Source organism: Pezoporus flaviventris, unplaced genomic scaffold, assembly GCF_033815535.1.
Source record: "Pezoporus flaviventris isolate CSIRO_AGI_PZ_B2104156 unplaced genomic scaffold, CSIRO_AGI_Pfla_v1 ptg000041l, whole genome shotgun sequence".
NCBI lineage: Eukaryota > Metazoa > Chordata > Aves > Psittaciformes > Psittacidae > Pezoporus > Pezoporus flaviventris.
The window spans coordinates 3393969-3414230 of NW_026892589.1; the positions used below are offsets into that span (position 1 = coordinate 3393969).

At 48.1% G+C, this 20262-nt stretch overlaps 1 protein-coding gene across 5 annotated transcripts in view; it reads right to left on the reverse strand.

Moving 5' to 3' along the window:
• Positions 1 to 714: 714 nt before the first annotated feature.
• The window catches only part of TPCN1 (two pore segment channel 1), a 46166-nt gene continuing 26618 nt past the window's right edge, over positions 715 to 20262 (reverse strand). For all 5 annotated transcript variants that reach the window (XM_061465814.1, XM_061465817.1, XM_061465813.1 and 2 more), the window contains 20 exons: positions 20011 to 20069; positions 19131 to 19230; positions 18010 to 18126; positions 16971 to 17095; positions 15690 to 15738; positions 15439 to 15502; positions 14368 to 14412; positions 13324 to 13380; positions 13181 to 13234; positions 11770 to 11842; positions 11442 to 11549; positions 10182 to 10253; positions 9274 to 9363; positions 8429 to 8544; positions 7694 to 7740; positions 7082 to 7150; positions 6581 to 6665; positions 5160 to 5296; positions 3848 to 3928; positions 715 to 2677 (listed from right to left, as the gene is read on the reverse strand). In XM_061465814.1, coding sequence (XP_061321798.1) covers positions 2555 to 2677; positions 3848 to 3928; positions 5160 to 5296; positions 6581 to 6665; positions 7082 to 7150; positions 7694 to 7740; positions 8429 to 8544; positions 9274 to 9363; positions 10182 to 10253; positions 11442 to 11549; positions 11770 to 11842; positions 13181 to 13234; positions 13324 to 13380; positions 14368 to 14412; positions 15439 to 15502; positions 15690 to 15738; positions 16971 to 17095; positions 18010 to 18126; positions 19131 to 19230; positions 20011 to 20069 — 1671 coding nt within the window. In that variant the 3' untranslated portion in view covers positions 715 to 2554. The remainder of the gene's footprint in view (positions 2678 to 3847; positions 3929 to 5159; positions 5297 to 6580; positions 6666 to 7081; positions 7151 to 7693; positions 7741 to 8428; positions 8545 to 9273; positions 9364 to 10181; positions 10254 to 11441; positions 11550 to 11769; positions 11843 to 13180; positions 13235 to 13323; positions 13381 to 14367; positions 14413 to 15438; positions 15503 to 15689; positions 15739 to 16970; positions 17096 to 18009; positions 18127 to 19130; positions 19231 to 20010; positions 20070 to 20262) is intronic.

Sequence of the window (20262 nt, forward strand, 5' to 3'; positions counted from 1 at the left end):
AGCCGAGCCCCACTTGTGGAATTCCACGGGAAGGAGGAACGGAAGCCGCTGCCTTTACAAAGCCCAGGATGCTTTTTATTAGTGTGCTTGGAAAAAAAAAAACGATCTAGAGAACATTTTACAGCTGTGTCCATAAAATCATGTGCTAAACAACCCCAGCATACAAAACCCTGCAGTGCTTCCTCCCTTGCTCCCTACAGCATGATTGTCTCTGTCGTCAGTCTGTGTGTCAGGTGGGGAGAGGAGGAGAAATAGAAGGGGATGCCCCGTACTCGAACTTTGTTTCCTTCCAAAACCATATGGAAGAAGTAAACTGTGACCCTTCTTGGTGTACAAAAATATACAGTCTGTACATGGGGGCAGCTCAACACCTCAGGAGCTGTGGAAGCAGTGCCTGAGCCCTGAACCCCATCCAAGCATTCCCACCTCCGTGACAGCCCTGGTATTGCATGGGAAGCAGGTTAGTGCCCCCTCAATAAAGCTGCAGCTTCTGTTACACCCAAACCCCATCCCTGACAGCCCTGTGAGGAGAAATAAGCTGCAGGGGAGTGCAGTGCTTAAACACAGTCACGTTTTGCTTCCCCCTCGCCTTCACAGTGCTCATTCTTTCTGCCCACAACTTAACAAACACCACCTCCTCCATCCAGCCCCAGGACTAACCTGGGTAAGGCTCCCAGGCTGTGGCTCCCTGCAGAGCAACAACTGCACTGCTCATTAATTTGTGGTCGAGTTTATGGTTTGGAAAACAGCCCTTTAAGATCCTTCTCGGTTCAGCTCAGGAGCAGTTTCATACCTGCAGGACCCAGAAAGGAAACAAGAGTTGCCCTGAGGCATGCAGGGAATCTGGCAAGGGTTGAGAGCAGCCACTGCCTGGAAAGTGGCTCTTTCCATCCCAGAGCCCAGATGCTCCCCTCTGTGCTCTGTGCAAGGAGAGGGTTTCAGAAGCAGCTCTGTTCTTCCCTACTTTTGAAAGGCTCATCCACTCAGGGAATGCTCCTGAGCTGCTGGGCAGGATCAGTCGTCTCCCGCTGTCCTTGTGCCATGTTGTGAGGCTACCAAGGAAAACACAGGTATGTGGGACAAGGGGAATGGGGACACACAGATCTCCCACTGCCTGATCTGCCTGCAGGAAGGAGAAAGCCTCCCCTGCAAGCTCTACTCTTAGTTTGAGCCTGAAGAAAGATCAAACAGCAAGAGGCAAGGACAGCCTCACTTTCTGTGCTGTCAGGAAGAAGAAAAAGGGACTTACAAGAGACAGGCTCTCACCACGCTGTGGGCAATGAAACACACGCAGTGATGCAACCTGCCATGATCACAGAAGAAACGTGGCAGGATGGGAAGGGATCCCTCTCCCCCTTCCTTCCCACCCCTCAGCAACGAGGTCTGGCAGCCTCCTTGCCAGCCACGGGAAAGAATCGCTGTGTCCCGTGTTCCTCCTGCATCCAGCATTCAGAGGAACAGAAAAGCTCTTCAGTGGATCCTCCTAAGCTCTGACTCAGTCAGCATCTGCCAGGCTGAGGAACATCTCTGCACAGGGGAGAGCAAGGGAGGAGCAGCACTGCTGCACTGTATGAACAAAGCAGCGACCTGGCAGCTAGCTGATGCTCATAAGCTCTCCCTAACCCAGAACCAAGCAGAAATAAGTCAGACTTGGAGGAGCAAACTCTTCCATTGCTTCCTCTGAGTCATCTATGTGAGCTAAGGACCAGCCAGAGACTTGCCACTAAGTGGCAGAGGTCAACAGCCACCATCACCCTGCAGGATCCCCCCTCTGAAGAGGGAGAAGCTCTGGGGTTTCCAGGGGTGATCCCAATCCTGGGCAGTACCTCTGAACGGACCAGCAGCAATGCAGATACCGGATAGCTGCAGCAGAGACAGACTTTGTCTCCCCAAACTCCTGTCCAACCCATGGTCATAACATAGTAAGATGCTGGCCCACTGCCACAGAACTGCTCAGGGACAGCCAAATTCAATCATCAGAGCTGGATCTACTACAGGGGGTGCATCTAACTGTGTCAAAAAGGAGGGGGAAGGCAGACTGCTCTTCCAAAAGTGCTGAAATTTCACACAACCTCTCCTTTTTTGCATAAGGAAAGGTGGAGAAGAAAGAAAAGCTCATTCCCTGATCTCTTATTCCTAGGTTAATGGTACCCTTTAAGCAAAAGAGCTCTCAAAAAGGGCTAAAGTTTTAATATTAAGCAGGTAGCTCTGGCGCATTTCCTGCTGTTAATGGATTACACAACCCTTTCCCCAAGGTCTGTTAGTGGTAAGACAAACAGCAGGCTGGAGCCTGGGCAGTGGCTCAGGGGGAGAAGGTCTCTGTCCTGTCCGAGCTGTTTGCTCTGTGCTGAGCATGGCCATCATGCTCAGTGTGTGTGTAGCAGCCTTACACAGAGTCCCCTGGGCCTCTGGTTTCCAGCAATTCACTGCCTAGGGGAAGAGCTTGAAACCCTAAAGCCAAACACTGAACAGATCTATATACACCATCCCGATATATACGCTGTGAAGTAATACTCTAGGTTATTGCATAGAAGGTGGCTTGCATTAGCTAGGCCTAAATGACAGTCTGGGATCGTTGTCGGAGGCTTGAGGGCTTCACAGAGCTGTTGGAAGCAGATGCAGGCTCCTGCAAAGGTGTCTGAGTTTCCTCTTTTCTGGAATGCTCCTCATACCATTCCTGCAACAGGAGATCAAACACACCAAGATAAGGCTCTGCCCCACACTGGCCCTGCAGCCCCCCAAAGGACCCTGAGGGTGCTTGGCTGCTCTGCCCTTTGAGGGCACACCGCCTCAGGCTCCAGGGGCTCATTCCACAGCCCTGGACACAGCCCAACCTCCTGGAACAACCTGGTGAACTGCAGCATGGTTGTGATGGATGCACCAAGACCTTCCCACCCACAGTCCAAGCAGGAAGCACCAGCTACAGTTGGCTGAACTGATAAAACCTGGGCAAGGAAACATGCCTCTCTCAGGATGTCTCTCCTGAACCTCTCCAGCTTTGATGTCTGTGGGATATTTGGGATTCGTGGAGTTGCTCCCAGTCCTGGGCAGTATGTTATGAATCAGAGACCAAGCTGAATGGGTGGGGAGCTTCTCTGCAGATTTCCATCCACCTCCATGGTAAATAACACGTTTAATTTTATGAGGGGTTTGAAGACTCATCCCCAAGCAAGCTGCCCAGGGACAAAGGACAGGTTTAAATGGGTATGAAATTAATTCTTTCAGTACTAATCATTACATTAGCCCACGACCTTCAACCTGGAGGTGAATATCTGGAGAGGAGTACAGTGACCAAAGCCATGGCATAAAGCTCCTGACCACGAAGGGCACTAGCAAGAACCCCTCAATCTAGAGAATGACCTGATTTAAGCGTTTCCCATCTTTGTGAGCTTGCTAAAGGAAAACCAGGCAGGAGAACACTGTGTCTGTCAGCCAGACACACCCAAGCTCAAACACAACCACATTCCAGTGGCTTAACAAATCCACCTGCAGCAGCCAAGCCCCAGGAACACAGCACACGTGTACTTGTAGCCCCAGCAGACACATCCACCTCGATGAGTCCAAGCTCAGAGCCTATACACCCTGTGAATGGATGGAGCTGGGCTGACACACACCACGCTGAGCACCTCGACACACTGAGCAGGCTCTGACATGCTCTGCAGATTAAAGAAGCCCCTGAGCACAAGAACTGGTCTATTTGGAGCACACTTCATCTACTGGCCACCCTCCATGGCTGCCTGGGTCTTGGAGGAAGAAGGCCTCTAGTGTTTAAAAGGATGGTTTGTTCCTCTAGGTAATGTTTGCCTCACCAGAGGCTTGCTGGTGTTTCCAGCTGAGGCCCACATACCTGGATCTCCTCCTCATACATCTTCATACTCAAATCACTCTTGGTTCTTGATCTGCGTCCCAGAAACACTGTTGACATTTGCTAAAATGTTGGGGGAAGGAGGAGGAGAAAACAAAGACAAAGACATTCATTAGTCACTGAGCAGCTCACTTGGTCAGCTCCTGGAAGGGCATCCTCCATGCTGACACCCATCATCCACCGAGGAGCTCAGGCTATCCTGGGCTCCTTCTGCTGTCACGGGAAAAAGGCGTTTTAGGGGGCACCTCACCTAAACAAATGCAGGCATCTACTGCAGGCTGAGCCAAATTGCACTGAGCAGATCCCCACAGACTGCAGAGGGAGATGGGGCTCAGACAGATGTGTCTGTCAGTGGTGCTTCATTTAGTGCCTGGAACAAGGCCTCAAGCTCAAGCTTCCAAGTAAGATCCTGCCTAAGAACAATCTCAGATCCCACTTGCCTAGACCACACTATTTACTTCATAGGCCTGGACTTCTTAATTCGTGTGCACAGAGAGCTGAGATCTGAATTACTCTCTGACTGCATAAGTTACATGCACAGGATTGAGAAGCAAAAGATGTTATCATCATTCTGTACTCCACTGCGAGGCTGAGGACAGCGTCTTCCTTTGCTTTACTGTCTTGACAACTGCTTCTGAGCAGTATCAGCATGGCTACTCTGAATTTTGTCTGCATGAACAAGAGCTCAGCCTTTAACCAAGCCAACCAAAGCAAATAAAGGTCATTTAAGAGACCAAAGCACCTGCACTTTATAGTGGTGATACAAGAACATAATGGCTATTATTAAAACAACCACTTAAGCTCTTCCCAGATGCATGAGACAACAGTTCTGAGGCAAGAGGTCAGCTCATTTTCCAAACGGTCCATCCTGGTCTAAACCAGTGCCATGGTGTTTGGAATCAATACCACCATATTGCTGCATAGTGTTTTGGGACTGCCCAAGCCTATATGTATGATGGCACAGGGAGGTCAGCAGAATTACAAGACAGTGGCTTCCTTAGGGAAAAACAAACCTACTTTTTTCCAGTCAATACTGGGCAGGACAGCTCTAAGCAAAGTCTGCAGACAACAGCAATGAGCCTTTGTCTTTGTTGAGGCTATTCAGAGCATTGGGGAAATTCAGCTGCTGCTTCCCTAGAGCAGCAAAACTTTGTGCCCATGCTGCAGAGTCCCTCCAGTAGCTCAGCTCTCAACGCTACAAAGACAAGTGCAGTGTCTCTCAAGACAGCATTTGTGGCCTTGGCATGCCTCCCTCCCTTGGAGCTGAGAGCTTGCACTCAGTGTTTCCTCTTACCCCATATTTGTCCATCTGCAAAACGATCTTCTGCAGCTGAGCTGTCTCACTGGCACCTGAAATCCGCTTGTACAGCTCAATGATGCCAACCACTTCCTCCTTGAAGATCTCCTTCTCCAGCACAATGCCGTTGTCTTCTGGAGAGGCAAGAAGAAAGAGAAGTCTCCAAGATGAGCATTGCTTCATCAGCCACTATTATAACCCTGGAAGGCAAAGCTTAACAGCACACAGGACCAAGCCAGATGTCAGGCACAGCCTGTACCTGCTTCTATGACTAGAACATGTAATGTCTTTGTCCTGCAACAAGGCAGGGAAGAAGTTAACTAGCGTGTAGGGCTAGCAAGCATCGAAGCTTTAGAAAACATCATGCTCCTCAGTATCTTGTAGCTATTTGTTTGCCTGCAAATTAAGTAGCAAAGCAAATAATCACAGGGGAATTGTTGCCTTTTGACCTTCAGCTGCCTAACCCAGCTTGGGAGTTCAGTGCTAACCAATGTCTTTCACTGCACCTTTCAAACAGGGTGCAGGAGGGATCACGATGGGAAGTGTTGCTGTAACTAACAATGCCTGGTGCCCATAGGCCTGTGGCACACAGATTTGATCTTCTGGCACCTAAGGACGAGGGGCTGATCAAAGGTACTCCTGTGGCTGGGGCCTGCATCACTTTGCTGTGGTAGATTCTTAGGTACTAAATGTATGAGCACAGAATCTCCTTCCTGCAGAAGTGTCAAGAATTATAAGGACTAATTTGCACGGAGAATGACTAGAAAAGTCTGGGTGCAGCTCACCTAAAGGACTAGTAGGAGAAGGGCTGTAAGAGATTAATGTGTTTATGGCACCTAAATTAGCAGGTCATGGAGTTAGATGCAGCTTCAGACAGCCAGCTCAGGAGACAGACAGTGAGTAAAACTGATGACTCACAGGGGTGAAGGCATGCAGAGACCAGTCCCTGCCAGCTCCTAAAGGGGACATGAAGGCATGTCCAAAACCAGCACACAGTCACCAGCCTAAGTACAACTGGGACATGTGGAAAGAACAGGACAGAGAGAGTCCATTGTCCTCCATGTCAGGGCAGAGAGTGCTGGGAAACCGCTTGGATACCGCATTTTGGTACTTGAATGCCGGACAAGCCACTTGGAGACATGTTCTGGTGCCAGTGGGTGTATTAATGAGGAAGGAAATTGGTTTAAAGAGAATAAAGAACTCCCTTCTCCTCCTATAAGGTCTCTTGTTCAGCTCTGCTACATCACTGCTCTAATGTTTCCTAGATTCCTTTCCTGAAATGTGTCAGACTTCTACCTTCAAATAATTTGCTTGAAATGGCTCAAGTATTTGATCTTTCCTGGCTAATCTTACTGTCTTTTAGAGATGTAAGACGCCAGGGAGAGAAGACACAACACTGTAGGTCAACCAGTCCTGACCTTCTGAATCCTGGTTCTTCCGAGTGTAGTTCATGCGGAAGACAAAAGCATCCAGAATAAAAGCCACGATGATGGTCATCACCACCTGGGAGAAGATGAGAACAGAAGGGATCAGGAGGCTGCTGCTGCGGGGGGTTCTTCCAGTCCAATTCAACAGGAAGCTGAGCATTTGGTCTGTGCTTCAACTCTATGCTCCTCCATGGCAGAGGAGATGCACATCATACATCTACCTGTGAGTAAACTACTAACAGTCAACTACAACAGGGACATGCTGCCCTAGTCCTTACCCCAGGCCCAGATTTGTGCAGCATCAGCTTTGTCAATGCCCTTAAATTCAACTTTCTGCAAGTGATGTGGACTCACACTTGTTTCTGGAAGACGTTTAGGTAGAAGAGCAAAGCTGTCCTCATTTAGGGATGTAAGCTCCCTCTGAACACAGTAAAAGCTGTCTCCCTTCCTCATTCCCACTATTAGATGCAGGAAGCATGTCCAGAAACCTACCATGGTCACAATATAGAAGATCATGAAGTAAAGACGGCTCCAGTGAGTGGTTTGGGATGTCACCCCTTCCTAAAGAGGAGAGTGAAGAAGTCAGTAGTGCACAAAAGAAGGGAGAGTCAGCTGTTATAACTGCTTGCCAACAGACATAAACCAGCATAAATACTCTCTCTCTCATTCACGACTCTGTAGCTAACCCTGGAACTGCCTTTGCAATGCTCAATGCCCCAGCTGCTCCTTGCAGCTAATCTGCCTCTCAGGCTAGAAGGAGAGGTTCCTGTATGTGACACACAGAACATTTAAAGCTCGAGGCTGCGGGAGACGTTGCTGCTATGAGAACACATCATGGACAGCAGGGTGACAAGCTGGAATACAGAGTGACTTCATTTGGGCAGATTGTGAAAGAAACGTGGCCTGAAGGCTGCTCCAGACTCATGCCCAGCAGCATGCCAGAGCTCAAATGCCAGCCAGTGATCAGGACCAAAAGACGCTTGGCAACAAGTGACAGTGTTGGGCCTGTCTCCAGCCACCAGGGGAAGAAAGCAGTGGTGGCCTGGAAGATCTAACTCGAGTGGCCAAGAGCCTGAGCTGTCTGTACACACAAGGTTTACTTACCATGATGATGTACCAGTCATTGACGACCGTCAGCTCAAACAGTGTCACTGTACACAAGTAGGAGAAAACCACAGACAATTGCTTTATCCATCCTGACCTACTTTACAGTGATTCTTAGATAAAGTATTTGACAGGGAAGACTGAGGCAAGACACCAAAGGTTAAACACAGCCAGCAAATCCAGAGGCAGAACCCTCATCACTGCTATTACTTCAGACAAAGAGCGTTAGGTCTACAGAACCAGGAGCACGGCTTAATCTGTGTTTCTTAACAGAATCAGAAACAGATCCGGCTCTTTCCACCAGAGAGCACAGAGACCTCTGAAATCTCCAGCAGATAACCATCTCTGCTTATACACTAAGAAAAACCATGGAGAGTAACAACACATTCAAGTTATTCTTCATCGGTGGGTTTATATAAATGCATTAGCATCACTATTGGCTCTTTAGAAGAGTAGTGACTTAAAGCCCTCCTTAAGCACCTCTGGAAATCTGGTCTGATCACCAGTCAGAACAGATCTGCTGGCTTCACGCTGGCTTTTAAGAGACCCTATGGCTTACCCTGCAAAACAGTCATGGCACAATTAGCCAGCTGGAGTTCTCCAGACAGAGAGCTGCATTAGTTGGACTCTGGGAGAGTCGCAGGCTTATATGAGCATCCCAGTCCTGCCATTCAGCTCTGCAGGAACACAGAAGCACTAAGGAATAATCTTTGCTACAGACAAAACTGCCCTTACCAAAGCTGTTCAAAATGTTGTCGAAGTTGTTGAGATAGTAATAACCTTCCTCCACAACAGTCTTGTTGCCAACTGTATGATTCACCCAGCGGTAGGCATCTGCAACTGTGCTTGTGCTGGTTGGAGAAACCAGGACAAAGAATGAGACTGGAAAGGCAAGGCAGATCTCAAGGGTTATAAATACCAGAACACTTTGAAAGCGCTGAGCAGCAGTTTCTCCTTCTTGGCCAACACTTGCCTTTTCCTCTGAAAGCAAGAGCCTCTCTCCTTCACAGTTCAGCACAAGCCCAGGGAGCACATAAGACTTTCTAATCATTCAGCAAATATTATAGTAGAGAAACTGAGTGTTTGAGTTGGACTCCTGGGCTCACACCCTTAAAGCTCGGTGTTTCCAAGTGCTCTGCCATCATTTAAGATAAAAAGGGTACAGGACAGCTCAGCTTCCAAGACCAGGTGAATTTAACTTGGTACAAAGTGAGGCCTTAACTATGTAACATGTCTGGACAAGCAACTCTGGCATCACCAAGATAGAGCAGATGTTACTAGAGTTTCCAGTCACAGCAGCGTGAAGAAGTGCAGCTCCCTGAAGCAAGTCAGAGCTCATTAAAACCAGCCAACCTACCACAGAACTCCCTCCCTTTCCAAACCCTTTCAAAAGCCATTTCATCCAATCTTGCATACATAGAGAAGTGAAGTGGCTCCTAGATTTTCACAGCCTTAGTTGCAAAACTCCATTCAGACCCGTTCTCTGGCCCCTTCTCACAGGGAGATAAAGCTGCCAAAGCTCACTGCTACTGCCTGTGCCCCAAAACCACTGCAGAGAGGGGAAAATCTGCACTACTCACTTGCAGCAGTTCGGGTAGACCACGCCTGCAAAGAACTCCATGCCAACAATGGCAAAGCAATAGTAGAAGATCAGCAGGGTTAAACCTAGGCTGGAGGCAAAACCAGAAAGCACTGTGTTACTGGAGAGTTGCTAGGGCAGGGAAACAGTCACAGGCTGGCTGCTCTCAAGGCATTTCCAAAGGATGGGAACCCCAGACCACCCTCCCTGCCGCTGTGGCTCTGCAGTTCTCTGCCTGCTCTCACTCAAGAAGCCCTAGGACAAGGAGCTTGGCACTCACTGAAAAGAGAAAGTAAAGGGCAGCCTGGATCCCCTCCCAGTCTGTCTTTTACTGGTAAACAAAAGCCTCTCCAGTTTCTTTATTGAAGAACAACACACACTGTTTCTGCCCTCTCCATGTCCTTGGATGCAGGGACTGTGCCAAGAACAGGGTTCTCTAACTAACACACTCTGCTCAGACCTCCTTCAAGGGAATAAAGTCTGAGGATGCCCCACTCAAACACCAAGCTCCTTCTGCCCCACCATTTCACAGTAATGCTCTTCAGTGGTTGTACTAAACATCTGGGGCTGAGTATCTTCATGTCAATGTTCCTCCCAAATGGACCTCCCTTCTCATCAAAAGCTGGGGTGGGGGAGACAAATTGAGCATTGGCTTGTAGTTATCCTCCTAACACAAAAGTAGGAGGAAGCCCAGGGTGCTGGAGCGTTGCTTATCACACACTGCTCCAAGAAACTGGAAGATGAACACCTCACTGCAGCACACTGAAGGATCAGTAACAGCCTACTGACAGATCAGAGCAGACAGATCAAATCTTGAGCAGGTTTGACAGGTCCCTATCCTAGATCCCAACCCTAGACACTAAACCCTCACTCCCCTCTCCCCACCATCACCAAAGGAGAAGCTAGTACCTGGCCATCCGGGGGAACAGCTCAAACATAGTGTCCAGGACGTTTCTGTAGCGTTTCTTCAATTTAAATAGCCTGAAAGGAGAAGCCTTTAAAGGAGAAGCTTTAAAAGGAGGAGTTACCTACACACAGCAATGCTGCTGTGGTGGTACCACAGTTCTCTCTACGTCCCAGGTCAATGAACAGCAAGGTTTCCCGATACCAAACTCACAGGATCCGCTCTTTCTGCTCACCTAACGGTGTCCTACTGTCCCACCTGAATGTTTATGGCACATTCAACCAAGTGTTCACAGGATTGAGGAACCTCAAGGAAAAGTCAAGGTCTTTTTACACAGCACGATGCAGAAATAGCAATTTAACCAACAATAAACTGCAAGAACTTAAACTAGTCCCATGCACAGGGTCAGGACTCATCACTCCTTTCTATCCTTCCCCCACAACCCAATAAAAATTGATGAAAGAAAAATACATTGAGCTAATGTAAGAGTTGGCAACCCCATCAGCCTCTAGAGAAAAACACAGCTGCCAAACACAGCCTTTGGCAGGGCAGCAACAGAGAAAACAGTATCCCCCCCCCCACCTTGAGTGTCATAAGGGGTTCTTTAAATCCTCACTGAAGAGCTAAATCACATTAGTTTGTTTTTAACAGAACAACATTTTGCCTCCAAGCCTTCCCACTGTGGCCCTCGCACTGTTCTGCAGAGGTACATCCCAACAGCCTCGAAACGAGAGGGTTAATCAGACCCAAGTAACTGAGCTGCAGGGAGGTTACAGGCCACAGTCTTGCTTCAAGTGTGTGAGACGTAGGGAGAGCAGGGTTGCACTTCACCCTAGAAAGCAGCATCCTTTGAGAACTGTAATTTCTGGTAATTCAATGGAAATTATTAAAGTGGCTCAGGCTGGCTCACCCTGACACAACAGCTTTCCTCTGAACAGCCTCAGACCATTTAGAGGAGGTGTAAGAACCCCACGAAGGCAGACACAGGATAATCTGCCCCTGGTAAATCCCTTGATCTCTATTAGAGATCAGCTTAAGCTCCAAAGCACAGGGTTTCGTATGCCATCCCAAGTTTTTGTTATCATTCATTTTGATAACTCTGGCTAATCTCATTACCCCACGCAATTCCTGCTTGCCACGGTCACGTACCCACAGAGCAATCCTTGCCCTCTCCTGGTAAGGAGCTCTGTCCTCAACTGGATTGATGGAAAACAAGCCTGGCTGTTTTCTCCCCTCTATATCCCCCTCCAGCCTTCCCATCTCACCTCAGCAGCTGAAGGGGTCGCAAGACCACAATGAAGTAGAAGGGTTCCATGTTAAACGCCAGTGCCATGAGCCCCAAAAACGCAAACAGGGTGACTGAGAAGTCAAAGCTGGAGAGAAAACGGAACAAACACCACAATAAAATAAGAGCAATGATTTAGCACTAGCGTTTCAGCAGAGAAGAGGTACTTGGTGCTGCTCCAGCCTAGCAAGATACACAAGGCCTGCTGATGGCCTCGTCTACAGGCCTGAAAACTCATCTCAGAGGTCAGTCCTTCTCACCCAAGCATTTTGACCACCTCTCTCTCAACAACATCAGTGCACACTTACAGATTCCAGCCTGAGGACAGGTACTCGACAGGCCCCAGCCCAGTGGTCTTCAGGAGCAGCTCCACGCCATAGACTGTAAGACAAGATGACAGCCATGGTCAGAAACGAGCAGCATCACAAGGAGGGCTTATGCAAAGGTTTGCCCTCAAAGATGTGTGGTGCTTTAAGCGCAGGACTTCTGAACATAGGTTTAACAGACTCCCACTCATCTTCCTTATTCTCTGCGTGATGCCAAAGAGACATTTTCCCTCCAAATCAACGCATTTCCTTGTATTCATGGTGATTTCTCTCCAGAGCAGTCTACAAGCCACTTAGTTGGCTGACATCCTATAAACATTGAGGCACAAGCTCCTGTAGGAAAGGCCAGAAAGTGGTGCAGGGAATTCAGTCCTGCCTGTTCATTTCCTTCTACCTCAGTGGAACATATTGACATCCCATAGCCTAGCCTTGACCTGCAGGGAGAGATGCTTTCAAAGAGGAGCTGTTCTACTTTCACCCTCTGTCTTGGCAGCACCCTGTGGCCCTGTATGTTAAAGAACACCATAACAACGTGATGATACCCCGTTTGTCACTCCCAAATCCTTCTTTCCAGGTTCCAAGGAGGGCGGTGGAGAGAAGTGAAGAGCTGGATGACAACATCCTTGTTAAAAGAAGCACTGCAGAGTGCCTCTGCCTTCAAACTTCCCTAACAAGTGTTTTGAAGCCTAATGGCAGGGAACTAGAGCTATTCTTTAGAGTAACCTCTCCTAGATTCTCCAAAGAACCTCCTTTTGCAGTTTTACATGCTATTTTCATTCAATGGAGCTATACTTTGCTTCTCCTCAAGCGAGAGACGCTGGCAGGAGAGGGGAAGTGAATTCACATCACTGGAGAGTTCTACAGCAGTGCATTGAGCCAGCACATGAAGATAAGCAATTGCTTGTACCATGTAAATGGCATTCAATCAGAAAACTCATCAATTAGTTCACCCAGTCCTTTCAGTGTTCTCCTCAGCCCCTTGCACTCTGCACTCCAACAGCACTGCCTTGCTTTGTGTGGCAGATCTCCAGCAGACCAGAGCTGGTAATGCCTCCTGGAACAGCCAGTGTAGCACAGAGCAATGTGAGCAACTCCACACAGCTCCAGCTCTGGAGGAGCTCATCACCCTGCACACTGTGCCTAACAAATGGGGCTGTTCTGGTCCCAGGGCTGAAGCCAGAAGAGTAAGAAAGCAGCTTTTGCAGAGCTGCAGCAAAGTTCACATGGGCATGTGTGGATGCTGACAATCCCTGCTGGGCACAGCACCACTCTAGATGGAATCTGTACACCTGTGGTTAAGTTTTAACTTCAAACTGAACATAGGAACAGAGCTGTCTGTTCTCTTTCCAGCTCCTTATGAAATGGCATCCCTCTGTTGGAACCATCAACTTACTTGTGAGGAAGACTATGTAGCTCCATGGGACGTTTCTGGAGAAGAAATTCCCTCCTGCAAGACACAAGAAGAGCTTTGTCTGGCCTTCCCTGGTTTTTAAACCCCAGCATCACAGTCAAGAAACAAGCTGTGAGGTTGCCTACCTTGCAGCATGAAGGTTTCAACAAGAATCCAAATTCCATTCACAGCCACTACAGTATCTGGAAAACAAAGTAAAAACTCACAGCAAAACCACTGCTGGAGCAGAGGTCATACATTTCCTAGGCTAATAAAAAGAGCACAATAGAGGACAAGTGGCAGGGTCATTGTTTGCAACCAACACACTTATAGACTCTTCCATCCCGAGTGTTCCCAGGCCTTTAACAGATGTGGTACCTTTATCTTCAGAAGGAAACAAAACCAGTGGTCTGAATCAGCTCAAATAATTATCTTACATTCTACCATGTTATTACCTGTGTATTTCAGCTTCCTCCTGGTTCTGGAAGAAGATCTCAAGGACCTTTGAGGTCCCAGCAGTGCAGGACAAAGCCTTGCTGGATCTATCGCTGCTCTCCAACATTCAGCTCCTGAGAACTGGAGGTGCAGGACCTCTCCTTTTCACTCAGATCTCCTCACTCCACCCAACCTCCTCAGTTTAGTATCCCAATTTACAAAAAACCTTCTCCTCCAACATTCAAAACCTCCAAATGACTGAGCAGGAACAGATCTTTCAGAACACAGCTGTGTTCTTCTAGAGAAGAGGAGCACAGAATCATTCCTGCAGTTGCCAAGGGATCCCTTCAGCAATAAGGATGCTTGCACCTTCTTAAGTACAAACAGAAGAAGGTGTTTGACTGACAAGGCAGTTCCTTACCCAGCAAGATAAAACCCTCAAGGCTTGTGAAAGATCCCACCAACCTACCTGAGCACAAGCAGCTGCCTCCTGCAGACTCAGACCCACAAGTGTGTTACGAAGCAGTGAACCAATGAGCCTCCCTAGAAGACTCAACACAGGGAGAGCTGAGTCCAGGCTGCTGTAGTGCTTGGTACAAGCACGAGGGTCCCTCCCTCTCTACCAAAAGTGTACCTGGGCAATGGCTCAGAGCAAAAACCAGGCCTCACCACACTGAAGACCTTGCAATAGCTGGCAGAAGCAGCATACCAGCCCCAAGGGAGCCAAGCAGAGACTGTTTGTTACTTCTACTTACACATAGTGTATTGGAACACGCGGGACTTCACAAGGATGTTGATGCCTGCATGAAGGAAAGTATGACAAAACACATGTTTATGTGATCCTCCAGACCTCACACAGATTCCTCTATCATCTTCTTAGAGACATTTCTCATACCAGTGCTCAGCACTGAAGCTATACAGATTAGCAGATTATTAACTTGCACCTCTTGGGACCAAGTTCCAATTTCCTCTAGGATTTTAGCAGCAATGAACTCACTATCCTTAATCCCCAAGATGCCTTTTTTTACCCCCTCTATATCCTAGTTCTGTGGTGTGGACAGAGGTAAATGCAGCTGCTGAAGCTCCGTCTGTGTTTGGAACAACACACATGCTGTCAAGCAGGGTTGAGTGCATCATATGTAGGACCCCCAGGGCAGCTGTGTCTTGGGATCATGATGGTGTTGTCTCCCACTAGTATGCAAGGCTGAGAAAGAACTGCAGATAAGTTCTTATTTGTGAATGGCTACATTCAATCAGCAAACCTGGCACCTGAGAGATAAATCACATTATCAAGACAGATCACGCTGATCTGTCACACCTCTTTCCCCTTCCTGAGCAGCTGCACTTAGAGAATCATAGAGTGGTTTGGGTTGGAAGGCACCTTAAAGCTCATCCAGTTCCAACCCCAACTTGACTTGTATGAGCGCTGCAACCACATCTTGGAAGTAGGAAGCCCAAGTTTTGTGAACACACTCCACAGTCACTGCAGTGAGTTGCTGTCTGGGGTATGGAGCAGCTCTATGAAGTACTGGATTTGGGACTCATAAATCCCCACCTAACTTCTGTGCTCAAAAAGGAACACAGGCCTCCATGACCTCAGGGTTTGCTTCTGCGAAGAAGTCTCTTGTTTTAAGGAAGCCAGGGTCAGAGCACAGGGAATATTTACATTCCCTGGAGACTCAACACACAGAGAGTAGGTTAGCAGGCCTTCATTCAGTGGTTTACCAGGGACATAAGAGAAGACCCCTTCAGAGGGCTTTGTCATTGTGCAGAAATGCCCTTCCTGTTAGCTGAACATATGCTGTCGTGAAAGCACAGCCTGTTACCTTTAAAAATAAGGAATGCTGTCCTTGGAAGGTCATCAAACCAGTGCTCCCGATTTCGTTTTGCCTGCAAGCAGAACAGCCACAGTCAGAAGCAGTCGATGCTACACCCATACAGAAACATGCAGTGATGGACACCCACCTTATCCCCATCATCTGCTGCTTTTAGATTGCCTTGCTTTCCTACCCACCTTCTTTTTACTCACCGGCCTCCCCCACACACTTCCCTTCTTTTCCACCCAGTAAATACTCACCTTCCATTTTAAGCCAACAACTTCATAGAAATTGTAAAAATCCTTCAGACTGCAAAACAGAAAGAAGCATCTGATCAGAGCCTTGGAGCTGGTTACATCCTTAACTCTCCTTGGCAGGCAGCAGCAGCACAGAGTCCCTGGAAGTTATTAACTCCTTATTAGAGCTGAACCACAGCTGATAGAACTCAACACTGAGCTCTTCCCAGCCTGGCCAAAGGTTACTAACTGACAACATGCACAAGAGGGGGCAAAGCCAACTTTCTTCTGCTACAGTTCTTAGAGGAAACTCTGACCCTGCTCATCTCCAGAGCTCTACCACCGAGAGGGAAGTCCTGAGGCTTAGATAGCAAACTGAGATAGAGTTTGTACTACTCTTCATGAAAAAGCCTTGGACTGTCTTAATGCCTTGTACAGTCCCTTTGTATCATCTTTGCACATTTTCTTTCCAAGGTAACAGTGGAATTTGAACAAGGCCATGAAGGCAAAGAAACTCATAAACCATGAATGCCTGTCTAGGTGCTCAGGGTCAGGCCTCTAACAGCTTTTAGCTGTCTGGAAGAGAGGATTCCGAACTTCTCAGACTTGTACTGGTGTCCTTAGGTGCCTGCATTTAAAACCTCAGTTTTTCTCCCTATGCCCTTTTCAATACTTCTCTGTGGCACTTGATTATCAGGAGAAGCATCAGCACCACTTTCACGGGAGACTCACTTGGAGCCTATCTGTGGCCAGAACAAAGGAAAAGGACGAGAAGTTCTCCTGCTCTATTTCCCTCTACTTCCATGCTGGCTGGAGTTGGTTGCCCCCATCCACCCACCAGGATGGTAATTCTCTGCTTCATAACACAGAGGAGAACAGTCCTGAAAGCACCACCAGAACCAGAGCTTAATTAACAAAGCCCTGGGGGACGCAGCCAGCTGCTGGTAAAGCACAGAAACTTGTTATGCTGTGAGGCTGCACTGTGTGCAGAAATGCTCTTTGCAGGCTCTGATGCTGTTCCTTGCTCTGCTCTGGCAGGGGAGGTGGGGAACAGGCTGCCAGCAGAGCGCTGTATCCACAAGAGGGCACGCAGGAACTCCACCGCCTCTGAAGGAAAACCTCAGCTCTCAGGGTACCCACCCCTCCAAGCTGCTTTCCAGGCAAAGCCTTTCAATCGCTTAACTCTATCCCCACATCTCAATGCTTGCTCCCTAAACCCAGCCATCCTTTCCAAAATACAGCCTATAGCTTCAGAGAGTAAAGCAACCTCCCTGCTCTGGGTGCAGCGCTAAGACCCCATCCTACCTGACTAAAGGAGTATTGCTTTGATTCAGTGCTTTGAAAGTGAGATAGCGCTCTCTGGCACACATCCGAGGCTTGTAAAACCGCAACAGCCCTTCGAAGTGCTTGAAGGAAATTCCAGACGGCCTCTGGAAACAAAGGAATGCTGTCAGAAGCAGCGACATCGGGCAGAAGCACACAGAGGCTAACAGATTGAATTCTCACTCTGGATTCTGATTTCTCCATCACTGTAAGATGCCATTAGAACTAAGCCCCAGAAGTACCCTAAGCTATTAGTTCAACGTGCTGAGTTAATCCCAGAGCACAGAGATCAGGAATTCTCCTGGCAATCAGCTCCCCCCCCCAGCAAATGCAGAACTCTTCCCTATTGCCCTATCATGGGAAAATTGTCCAACCAGACACCTCAAGCAAGCGAGTTCAACCCCTCTTCGTGGGAAATTAGTAGGCAGCCTAACAGATCCCATTACTGGCACTACTTTAAGACTATCAGCTATGTGCCCTAAACATGAACTAATCTACTAGAAGTGGGTTAGTTATTTTTGGGTCTTATTTCTTTTGCTGCTCCGTGGTTAAGCAAGAAATCAGCCCTCTCCCCAAGTGCTCTGTCCTCGTAAAGAGCTGTTTGTATGTGTGTTAGCTCTGTTTCTGAATCATTTACTCATGCAGTACTCAGCAACTGTACCAGTTCTTCACCTGTATGACCCACCCCTCCTCTCAGTACTGGTGCTTGAGAGGCAAGTCAAGTGACCCACACTGAATCAGAGAGAAATCGATGCCTGCGTGCACTCCAGAACAGATTTCACTCATTTCCATCACTTCCATGATCTCACACTGAATTTCAGACTGCTTTGGTTTTCTTCCAGAAACAGATACACACAAGTCACATGAATGAAAAACCCCGGTAGCCTTTGGTGTGATTACAGGCAACAAACCCCAAGCATCTCTTTTGGAACATGCTTTTTAAACTCTCTGGAGCGCTGGTGGTGTTAGAACGCTGCTGACCTCCCTCCTGCTGCACCCCAGTGCCTGCAGAGCCCTGTACCTGCTTGGTGATCAGCAAGCGGTACGCGTGCTGGATGGCCGTGCGCTTGTGCAGCAGCAAGGACTTGAACTTCCTCTTCTCGATGTCATTGAAGGTGTCAAACACAACAGCCAGAAGCTGCAGAGAGAAGACAAGAGAGAAAGTCATGTTTTGATCTTTATATTCTGCAGCTACCCGAGGCACTGCTTCTTCAAAGAGGCAGTATCCAGCCTAGAGAGGCAATGCCTGCAGGAGGCATTTATGACACTGACTGAGGCAAGCGCAGTCAGTGAGGGCCTGTCGGCCATAAGGGATCCCACAAAGGGATCATCACCAAGCACGCTGCACACACACTGATCCGCTTTCTGGAAGAGATCCAGATGTTTCAGGCCTCCCATACACTTGCTAGTGGCTCTAGGAGCTAAGGCTAAACCTCACACGTGCCAACAGAACAGTATTAAAAGGTCTGGTAAAATGCCGTGATTTCTTCCTGGAAAGCAGGTTTTGAGGGTTCTCTCTGGATTCACCCTTCTTTGGCAAACCCATGTCAAAACTAACCCTCCATCTAGGACAGCAGCGGTGAAAACCAAGCATCAAATCACTCACCTTGGGTTGCAGAATTCCTCAACTCCTTTGGCAAGCCCTTTTCCACCACTCACATCCTGCCCTGAGCTGGTCCTGGCCCTGCCCTAGATGCTGCAAGAAGCAGAGCCAGCACAGCAGCCATACTCTCACACTGCAGTTGTCAGCACTCAAGTCCTGCCATCCTTAGTAATTCCATCTCCTTCAAACTGATTTAGACAGTATTTTAGGCAAGGCCAGATCATAAAATGCCATTTTATGATAAATAATTAAGCCAGAAAAGGACAATAAATTTCATGCAACCGAGTATGTCACTCCAAGCATGATATTAATGTGAGAGAAGCTGAAAGATATCATTTCGATTTTGTGTGATTTAGTTCAATTCCTTGTGGTTAAACATTAAGAGAGTCCTGTCTGTAGCAAAGCTGCCATTTCTAGGAGTATTCTGCCAAAGGGGCTCAGGTTATGACAGAGGACTTTTGGGAATGGGGAAGCCTCTGCTGGGTAATGAGCTCTGAAGTCAGGCAGAGAGAATGCAAGTGCTTCAACAGGGGACTCACCAAGTTCATGATGAAGTAGAGCTCAATGGAGAGATACACTATGAAGAAGACACAGGACCAGGGGTTCCGGGCGTAAGAAGGCATCATCACATCAGGGAAACTGCATCAAAAAAAGACACAGATCTAAGCACCAAACAGCTCATGCTACACATCCCACTACAAAGGCAAGAGGCACAGGGGTGTGTGTAATCTCACAGATGAAGAGCTGCACATTTCTGCCTAACAGGGCTGCTCGTGGCACAGGTTTGTGCCTAGCAACGAGCAGCAGGAACGTGGAAGCACGCTGAAAAACATCAATACAAAAAGCACATTCCTTGCACATCCCAAAAATCAAATGGGCAAAAGGGGGTTGGAACAGGGCTAAGGGCTGTGCTTTGACATGTAGCAACAACAGCAGCACACCCTCAGTGTGAGGGGGTTACAACCTGAGATTTATTCCATCCTTTGCTAAATTCCTAACCCTCAGAGCTCTCCTTCACAGTGGATCAATGTTGACCCGCTGCTCTTATCCCCCTTTCCTAGTAGATAGGTGAACTGAAGTGGAGGAATAGGAGGTTACTTCCCAACAGCAAACTGTTGGCTGGCAAAGGAGCACAAAGGGAAACTTTCCTTTCCTGGTGCAAGGCCTAGTAAAGGCGTTTCCCCCCTTATTGCCCTCACAGCGATGAAATGGGCTGAGCTGCTCAGAGATAACTCTGCATCTGAGGTCACAGTGTCCTAAGCCAAAATGAAATACCAGCTCTTCCCATGAGGCTGACCCAGGGAATCTCCCTCTCACGCAGAGGAAAAGAGATGGAGCATTTCTGCAAACAACCTCATGGCTCTGCCAGGTTTCCTTAAGGACAAAGTGAAACCCTGAGCTAAGAAAGCATGAACTTACTTCGAAGTGGTCAAAAGCACGAAGAGATTCACGAGGCTGTTCTCTAAGGTATTGAAGTACTGAAAGAAAACACTCCCATGACAAAACGCAAGCAGAATTTCACAGTGACATTTCATTCACAAAACAAACAACCCTCTCCCTCCTCCCTTCAATACGGGCAGCTCTGCAAGTCCCTGATGCCTTCCCTAGGGAAAGGGTACTTCAGCACTGATCTGGTTTAAAGGTCTCTAACAGATGGCATGTGAAGAGTTA